The sequence below is a fragment of the Lygodium microphyllum genome, chromosome 13 (assembly GCF_053477565.2).
Source record: "Lygodium microphyllum isolate KBCC chromosome 13, Lygodium_microphyllum_v1.1.10, whole genome shotgun sequence".
Taxonomy (NCBI): domain Eukaryota; kingdom Viridiplantae; phylum Streptophyta; class Polypodiopsida; order Schizaeales; family Lygodiaceae; genus Lygodium; species Lygodium microphyllum.
Window position 1 is genome coordinate 39,724,089 of NC_141147.1, and position 9,560 is coordinate 39,733,648.

The 9,560-nt window shown below is 40.4% G+C and overlaps 1 protein-coding gene across 3 annotated transcripts; it reads right to left on the bottom strand.

The window, feature by feature from the left end:
* Positions 1 to 1,024: 1,024 nt before the first annotated feature.
* LOC148026538 (putative auxin efflux carrier component 1d) lies at positions 1,025 to 6,873 on the bottom strand. Of its 3 annotated transcripts, none has more exons than XM_087690981.1 (7): positions 5,316 to 6,873; positions 2,780 to 3,262; positions 2,142 to 2,439; positions 1,960 to 2,025; positions 1,713 to 1,870; positions 1,540 to 1,616; positions 1,025 to 1,453 (listed from the first exon to the last, which is right to left on the bottom strand). In XM_087690981.1, exons 1-6 carry the CDS (start codon positions 6,262 to 6,264, stop codon positions 1,576 to 1,578), a joined length of 1,995 nt encoding a protein of 664 aa, XP_087547107.1. In that variant the 5' UTR covers positions 6,265 to 6,873; the 3' UTR covers positions 1,025 to 1,453; positions 1,540 to 1,575. The 3 variants fall into 3 exon arrangements, with proteins under 3 accessions (XP_087547107.1, XP_087547108.1, XP_087547106.1); XM_087690980.1 differs by having other exon boundaries at positions 1,027 to 1,453; positions 1,960 to 2,045; positions 5,316 to 6,872; XM_087690982.1 differs by lacking the exon at positions 2,780 to 3,262 and having other exon boundaries at positions 1,960 to 2,045.
* Between the last annotated feature and the right edge of the window lie 2,687 nt (positions 6,874 to 9,560).

A 9,560-nucleotide genomic window follows, 5' to 3' on the forward strand; every position in this document is an offset into this window, starting at 1 on the left:
AGCTCTTCTAGAAGACAAATTCAAGTCACAAGCTCCGAAGGTCACCTCCAACTCTTCAAGAAGATGAATCAAAGTCACAAGCTTTGTTGCTCTCTCATATTTTCTACTTCATATAGAGCATTAGATATTGAAGTGCCTCAAGGTTTTTACATATGTAAAAGCATTGAGTTGAATGAATAGTTCACCATGTTTTAAATGAGCATTGGCATTCTCAAGTAATATAAGCTAGTAAGAAGGCATCACAAATTCCCCATCAACCTTTTGTGTTGTGAATGTTTCCTACAATATTTACTCAAGAGCAATGTTGATTAATCTTGTTTTTTATTCTTAAGTGGGTATTGTGCACATACACATAATGGTTGCATTATTAGCTATTTTTGTGAGTATTTGTTCCAATGTTAGGCTTGGTTACATGCTCATCACATCATATGGTATTGCCTAAGTAGGCTATATGAAACACGCATGTTGCTTGGAGAGAGAGAGAGAGAGAGAGAGAGAGAGAGAGAGAGAGAGAGAGAGAGAGAGAGAGAGAGAGAGAGAGAGAGAGAGAGAGAGAGAGAGAGAGAGAACCTACATAGTATGTGCATTCAAAAGATTGTAAAAGATACCCTATTCAATGAATTTGAGTTTAATTAAATTACCCATTTTTACTTACAAATTTGTGTGCTTTTTTAATTCCCTTTAAAAATCCCCTTATATATATTTTTGTAGTTTTTTCTCAACTTGATTTAATAAGCCCCTCCTATTGAACTCCCAATAGTATACTTACTTTTTTTCTATGATCTTCTACATACATACATACATACATACATACATACATACATACATACATACATACATACATACATACATACATACATACATACATACATATATATATATATATATATATATATATATATATATATATATATATATATATATGGCACCATTGTTTATTGTTTATTAAAGTTACAAAATATATGCATACCTTTTTGCTTTCATTTTTTTGTAAACCCATTTTAGCCTCTTTTGAGCTTAGGATTTGATAGACATAATTCAATGGAGCAAACTTTGTCATTGTAGGATGTGAAGTTCCCAAAACCTAAAAATAGGGCTAAGAAATCACTTGCCCAATTCACTATACAAGAATGTGAGCCATTTTTGGTAGCTTGAGAGTTATAGATGAGAAAGTTTCATTTCATGTGAAAAGAATGAGAATCACTAGGCCAATGTTTAATTACAAATATGAGTGAGAGAATTTCCTTTACTTTCCTAAAAAACCAATTCATAGAAAGCTCCAAATGGAAAGCCTTAGCAAATTGCACAAAGTGACAATCTAGGTTGTGTCCATAAAGATTACCTAATAACGATTGTTTGGTTGATTTGCAAGTCTCAAAGGGGTTTTTATAAGCCCAAAAGAAAATAGTAGAATATTGTAATAGGAAGGGCTATAAGCATGCCAAAAATGACCCTGCAAATTTAGAGTAACATGAGATTAGTATAAATTTCTCACTACAAAGTTCACAAATATGCTTAAGAAAAAAATAAAACATTTACCCAGTACTGAGAATGTCGGGATGTACATTGTACTCCTTAGCAAAGACAAAAGGGACTATCCCTTGGGGTAGTGCTGCCTGCATTAGTGAATTGTTTTGTGAAAGGTGTCATTGTAGCACACCAAAATATACTTTTATCTTAATTCAAAGTTATATGTTGGATCTCATGTCTACCTGTACGATGGCTACATGTAGTAATGTACCCCTTATCCCAATAGCTATTGAGGCAGCAGCCATCACTGCTGGACCAGTAAGAAATCGAACAACCATTCCAAAAATAGCTACAGAATTTCCACAAGCTATAATTTTTGGTTGGAGAGCCATGAATAGACCTATAATGACAAGGACCACTTGTTAGATACTATTTGCAAAACATCATGGCTCCAATTGAAAATTTATTGAACAATATAGCTTAACCTACCCAAGCTGAACATTGCCATGCCTAGCCCTGCATCTGAAAGGATTGATATTGATTTGCTCATGATAACTGGCATGACAATACCCCATCTACATATCAACAAGAATTGCAAAGGCATTTGAATAGTTACCAACCTCTCCATGCATATAGTAAGCCCAACATATTGGATAAAGGTTATGGCATACCTTGCTGAGATTAAAGACCAAATGACTCCCAAAAGGCTAGAGTATGTGTTTGGGTTCCTAATAAGCTTTCTCCAAACCATGACAAGGATCAACTTGGTCATTACAGTGGTAGGAGGCATTGCAATTGGCTTTCCATGACGATGTAGCTTGGTAGTTAGATCATTGGTAGAATTAGATCCAAACTTGGACAAGTTGGGCCCATGGATGTCTTGTGAGAGAGAGCCCTCGTAGTGGGATAAGGCTCTATTACCAAAACTAAAATCTTCTCGGACAAATTCATCATAATGCTCCCTAGGCTCTGCAAGACATGTAGGAAAATTATTGCTTAGACATTGGGCAAGTATTTCTTGTTGCACTAGAATAATAGAAGTATAATAATCCAAAGTCATTCTATGAAGAAGGAAAGAGGGTACAATTATGCTAAAAAGTATATGCTTGTGACAATCAATTTATACTCACGAAATATCTATGTAAATGTAAGAGGTAAACCTTCTACTATTAGAACAATTTGCAATAAAGAAGATGATTTGAAGCATTGAATATCAATATCCCCACAAGCACAACAAAGAGCAATCTTCTTCATATCTTAAGAACTTTTATGGACATGCAAAAAAAAAAAAAAGAGGGGAAGTTCTTACCTGTCGTCATTACATTTTCATTTGTTGGCAAAACAAGCATGCGCACTTCTTTTGAATGTTGTTCAGGTAGACAAGTGCCATCTATGGGTGGAAACTCTTGTTTCCCTTGCCCAAAAAAATGTAGACTACCCTCTCCTGACACTGGTGATGCACTAGAACTCCAAACAAACATATGTAGCTCTTTCCCATCTTCCTTTTTTGGCTCCACCCCCTTAGAAGGCACAAATTTCCCCATAGTGGTTGTTGTCTTAGGAGACATTGGTGCCCCACAAAGTCCAAAGTGTGGACCACCCATGTATCCAGGAGCCATTTGAGTGGTCAATGCATGTGAATCCCCTGTTATTGTAGTTGATGGTGTTGCTGATGATGATATTGACAATTTGCTAGGAATATTAGTATGGTGAGTGTTGTCATATAGTGGTCGCTCATGGCTACGAGCTGCCGCATAAACATATGTTGTAGTAGTTGAGTGTGGGTAAAGACCTAGAAACAATGCCCACAAAACACATTCTATATGAAATAACTAATAAGTTGACATGCTCTAAATTCATATATGAAAATGTGAATCATTAGAAAATAAAATAATCTCTTGGTGAATCTTATGTATAAAATGTTAAACAAAAAATTAAGAGGATGGTGCATTTCTTTCAGAAAAAATTGATGGGGTTGTGGACCCTTTATATTATTTGCATAAAAATTGGTGTGTAATAACCACCAAAATCATCCACCTTAAAGTTTGTAGAATTATTATGGTAGTTTTCAGGTCAAATGAAGTTTTCAATCAATGAGGAAATAGAAGGGATTATTAGTTTATTCTCACAATAATGTAAGCATTTATTGATACTTTTAAATACCCTTCTGCTTATAATTGTAGATGTCAAATATTTAGGCATTAGTTCCTCTCTTTTTTGGTAAAAATTAAATATTAAAAGTGGAGTTTTGGCTTTTGTAAGCTATGCTTGAATTACCTATTCAAAGAAAATTCTAAGCTAGATAAATAAAAGTAATAATGTTTCTTACAACAATGCTTCATGGATGTGTGAAAACTTAACATTTTAGCTATGATAGATTTTGTAGGTGAAGGTTGAGTCAATCATCTTCAATTGTGGAAAGTGGTATGCTATTTCTAATATATAGGTAGTGGGTTAACATTCCAATATATTGTAGTGGAATCACTTCCCACCTACATTGTTGTATCAAGGGAATTTTCCCATATCTTGCTTATTGCAACAAGGAGTTGGATTTCAATGTGCCTCATGCTTGTGATCTAAGACATGTATGTGGTTGTTAGATCAAGGCTTGAATAGAGGTTCTAGATGCCACATGCTTGTGAACCTTGTCCGTAGTGACTCTATCCCATGGAGTATAATGTTACAAATAATTGTGAACCTTGTCCCTAGTGACTATATCCCATAGAGTATAGTGTTACAAAAAATTGGCCCTTCATTCAAGGTATCTATAGTTTACAAGTTACTCAAGAAATTGATAAACTATTTTACAATGTACAAAGAGGAATGGCACAAGACTATTCAGAGAGGGTGAGCCAAGCTCCTACAAGCAATCTTTGGTGCACCTTTGTAAGCTTTATCTGGCACTTTGCCCTCATGAAGTTTTCACAATCTACAAAGGACATTCATGTAGCCGTGTCCTCTAGTATGCGATCTCTTGCCTTCCATTCTATCATATGCATTATATCATGTTTGGAGAGACTAAGTATAGGGTATGCAAGACAAAGCTAGCTCATGCTCTTTTAGAGGGATGAGATGGGAAGTTCACCTTTGTTTCTAATCCTTATTTACCATTCCAAGAGACTAGGTATGGGGCACTCCCCTTGTGTGTAAGTGGGAAAATGTGGCATTCCTTGTAGATCAAATGAATATTGTGGTTGTGATTCCCATCTCCCATTAGAAGAGGCTAGGTATGTGGTAGTAGGAATGTGGTAGCTCTTTTAGGAAGTAGTATGGGGCAATCCCATTGTGCATAAGAGGGAAAACATTGTGTGGATTAAAAAAATTGACCAAAAGCATCTTGTGATTGTGATCCTTGTCTCCCATCACAAGAGGTTTGCAATTCTTGTATCCCATTAGAGGAGGCTAAGTATGTGGGAGCTCCCCTTGCGTGAAGGAATGTGGTAACTCTATGGGGAGCTTGCTATTCAACTTCTTGTGTGTGTGTGTGTGTGTGTGTGTACTTGAATAGAGACAAAAGAAGGTTTTGACATTTTTTCCATGTGGCTTCACTCTTTTTCTATGTTTTTCTCTATAGTGTTCAATACCATCAGCTTCTTCTTGGGAGGCACCCCAGACCTAAGGAGGTGTGACTAGGGATAGGGGCTGCCAGCCTTGGGTACCGAGCCCCTCCCTTGCAAAAGCTCATGATTTTATGATAACTCATAATGTGGGAACTGTGGTGGGAATTTGTGAGAACCGCTTTTGCACAAGCTCATGATTTTATGATAACTCACAATGTGGGAACTATGGTGGGAATTTGTAACCTCTATTGAGAGAGAGAGAGAGAGAGAGAGAGAGAGAGACACCTGGAGGAGGGAAGCGAGGGGAGTTGCAGTCGTCGTCGAAGTTGGAGGCGCGGGGGGCGGCGAAGTAGGCGGCATCCGAGGGGGCGAAGCCGGAGTGGCGTGGGCTCAGGTAGGCCCCACCAATAGGAACACCAGGGCGGGCCCCGCCGCCAGCCAGCATGGAGTAGAAGTCGGAGTGGTTGAAGCTGGAGCCGCGCGGGGTGGGGTTGCGCGACGACGGAAGGGAGTAGATCTCCGCCCCCGTCATGTTTGACGGCCGCGGCGTTAGGGCCTTGGAGGACGGCGCCGACGTCAGCAGCCCGGCCTGCGTGACGGACGACGTGGACTTGCGCAGCGTGACGTGGATCTTGCCGTCGCCGCGGACCTCGGCCTGCGTCTGGAGGGCCTGCCGTCCGTCGAGGGAGACGACGTCGGACTCGACGCGGAACGACACGATGGAGGGGGCGGTGTCTGGGAAGGCCTCGGCAATGAGGTTGCGCGCCCCGCGATACTCGAATAAGAAGAGCAGCAGGGTATACCAGATGATGCATTGGAAGACCACAATCTGCACCATGAGGTCTCCCGAGAAGTCGCCATACATGGCCTTCAGCAGGGGTATGCCCATCACTAGCGTATTCGGCAGCGTCGCCAGTGAGAATAGGGTTATCATCCAGTCCAGGCTGCCGCTCCGACCGAACCTCACCCACAGTACTAGCACCCCCAGCACCATCAGCTTGCACAGGGAGTCTGCCCCGAGGAACCGGAAGTTCATGTCGAAGGGGTTGTTGCTGGAGATGTAGTGGAAGCTCAGTAGCGGCACCGCAAACAGGGCCACGAACCTGTTGATCCCCGAGCATTGGTCCGGCGTGAATATCTTCCACCATCGCACCGAGCTGTAAGCCAAGATCATCGCCACGTATAGTGGCACCACCGCACTCAGGACATTGTACAGGTCGCTGATCTTTATCATCTTCCCAAATTAAGCTACTATTGCAATTAAGACCTCTCTCACTGTCTCTCTCTCTGAGCTCACTCCCTACAGTTCTACTCAGCTCACTTCCCTACAGTTCTACTCAGCTCACTTCCCTCTACCTAGAGGTTTCTAGTACGTTCTCGATATTGTCCCTTCTAATACGCCACCATATATCTGTTCACTTGCATCAAGAAGATGAGCTAGAGTTTAGGGGCCGCCACTTAATCCCTGTTGCTTGAGCTGTACAAATGAGCTAGGGAGCTTAAGTTATGTCGGATGTCATCATCCGCCCTGCCAGGATCTCTTGCTTATGTGCAGTAGTGCTGATGCTGCGCGTAATGTTCTTGCTCTTGCCTGTGAAAATCATGAGAAATTATGAGCATTTGCAAGCACACACTATTGCGACAGTGTGCAACAGCGAGATCATGGCCTGTCGTCAACAAGCAAGAGCTTAAATCAGAGTTGGAGCAATTTTCAGACAAACGCGTGCGACGGGGGAGAGATAGAGAGAGTTCGCGACTCGCGAGGGCAGAAGGAAATGTGCAGATTGAAGAGAAAAAGGAACAATCCAAATTACAATCCTTTGCACTGAGAGAGAGAGAGAGAGAGAGAGAGAGAGAGAGAGATTAAATGCATACAGTAGCCAGGCGGAGGGAGCAAAAAGGCTCTCTTTCTTTTTGGCAGGCGGAGCCTTAGGGCCCTTTCACATGGCCCATATCATGACTGCCCCTTCCTTTTTTGACACCACTTAAAAATTGCCCCAACATAATGCCGCCAGCTTGGGCCTCGGACCTCGGCCCTCCACAAAGGTGTAACCGAGTCTTAAGGATATTCTTTTGGAGGCGCTAACTTTAACTTCTTTTAATGCGAACACAAATGTTGTTAATACTCTTGATGAGTATTTTGAGTTTCCCCCAAGGGAAAGAACAAAATGAGTGCAAAGGCATCAAGTTACAAGACCTCCTTAACGTGTTATAGGCCAACCAACTTATATGACTTCTTAGAGCCAAGTCAAACATGGCTATAGTGGGCGAAGGGAGGCACCACTCATCCCAAGAGTATGTCGATGCAAAATCAAAATCACCCATGTTGATAGTAAAATCACCAAAGGTGATGCTCAAATGATAATTATGATTAAGCGTATCATAGTTGATGCCATTAACATCAAAGCACTCAAAAGCACACATTCATGGTGTTTTTTACTTCCCAAGTTGAAGGTGAGCTAATGGAAGCATGCGATTTGGTAATTCTATGTGGCTTCCTACTTGTGGATGAACTTGTGCACAATGCTTAAGAGGATGAGCAAGGTTCAATCCACATTGAGAAGCTATTCCTATGACTTTTTATTGATTAAAGAAGCACACATTGACAATGCAGCTAAATATGATAACTTTATGCTTCCATGTATGCTCTATAAGTAAGTATGTTAATAAGCTCTAACAACCCATGCAAGCAAACTAAAGATTAGATGTATTCCATGCATACTTTGCTCTACTCCTATTTGTAGTTTAGCAACTATCTCAACAAGCGGTTGCTCTTCCCGAATTGTAGGCCCATGTGTCTTTTTTGAGTAGCTATGCCTTTGCAAGGGAAAACCAATAGCTCAATCACTCTCTAATCACATGACCTCCTATTCATATACAATGGTGGTTTGTAAACTAGCCATGTGTGTTTTTGATTACCTAAGCCATCTCAAATGGAGAGCAAAGGTTCAATCCTTTCAAGCTATCATGGCCTCCTATTCCTATACAAATGTGAGAATATGAGCAATCATAAAGAGAACAGATTGTGTCTTTATCTTGGCAATACACCTTGCTTTGAAGAAAATATAATCAAAGGAGAGTTCTCTACCTAATGGATGTGAAGGAAAACTGGCTCATACACACTGAATTAGATGTGGATGTAGAAGGAGTCTTCTTTTCTCCATCCTTTGCACTAGGACAAATGTGAGGAGACTTCTTCTAGCACTTCTCTCCATCCTTTACACTAGGACAAATGTGAGGACACTTATTTTAGAACTTATCCTTGCGATGTGAGGTCTTCCCACAATGCAAACACTTGGAAAACCCTTTGTGATTGTACTCTTTGTCACAATCAGAGTTTGAGGAAGACTCCAATTTAGTCTTCTTCTTCTTCTTTCTCTATAAGTAAGTATGTTAATAAGCTCTAACAATCCATGCAAGCAAACTAAAGATTAGATGTATTCCATGCATACTTTTCTCTACTCCTATTTGCAAATTAGCAACTATCTCAACAAATGGCTGCTCTTCCCCAATTGTGCACCCATGTGTCTTTTTTGAGTAGCTATGCCGTTACAAGTGAAAACCAATAGCTCAATCACTCTCAAGTAATAACATGACCCCCTAGTCATATACAATGGTGGTTCGTAAACTAGCTATGTGTGTTTTGGATTACCTAAGCCATCTCAAATGGAGAGCAAAGGTTCAATCCTTTCAAGTTATAATGGCCTCCTGTTCCTAAACAAATGTAAAATATGAGCAATCATAAAGAGAATAGATTGTGTCTTTATCTTTGCAATACACCTTGCTTTTAAGACAATATAATCAAAGGAGAGTTCTCTACCTAATGGATGTGAAGGAAAACCGACTCATATGTGACACTAAATTAGATGTGGATGTAGAAGGAGTCTTCTTCTCTCCATCCTTTGCACTAGGACAAATGTGAGGACACTTCTTCTAGAACTTCTCCTTGGGATGTGAGGTCTTCCCACAATGTAGACACTTGGAAAACCCTTTGTGTTTGTACTCTTTGTCACAATCAGAGTTTGAGGAAGACTCCAATTTAGTCGTCCTCTTCTTTCCTTTCCTTGGTAAAGGGCTTATCACAAAGTGATGGCTAACAGATCCTTCTTTTCTTGATCTTGTGTCCTTATATCACATCTTACTTAAGAACTATGGGGACTAAATCCTCCCATGTGATGGCATATTGAACTCCAGAGGTGAGAAGATTACTTCATATTTTGGTGGCAAAAGATGTGACAACAAAGTCAGGACCAAGTCCTCTAAGGCAACATGTTTACTAGGGATGCAAGTTAATCCCATATTTCCTCTATCTTTGTGTTCTAATCCTTGTGGTTGGGGAACCTGCAACAAAAAGCTATCATAGCTTCATCTTATGGGTTATTTTATGGGAAAATGTCTTGACCTAGTAAAAAGATGCGATGACAACAAAGTCATGACCAAGTGACTAGCACCAAAAGGGTATGGCTAGAGGGTATGTTGCTACACACCAAAGAGGAGTGGCCCACCTCCTTGATGATTAATCAAGCCATC

What these genes read in the sequence shown, in the direction of transcription:
- LOC148026538 (XM_087690980.1), bottom strand. Translation starts at nt 6,264, where the DNA reads ATGATAAAGATCAGCGACCTGTACAATGTCCTGAGTGCGGTGGTGCCA. An exon ending in CCCTCGCTTCCCTCCTCCAG is followed by an intron (nt 3,263 to 5,315) that starts GTGTCTCTCTCT and finishes CATTGTTTCTAG; the next exon opens with GTCTTTACCCACACTCAACT. An exon ending in TGGTCTTTAATCTCAGCAAG is followed by an intron (nt 2,046 to 2,141) that starts GTATGCCATAAC and finishes GTTGATATGTAG; the next exon opens with ATGGGGTATTGTCATGCCAG.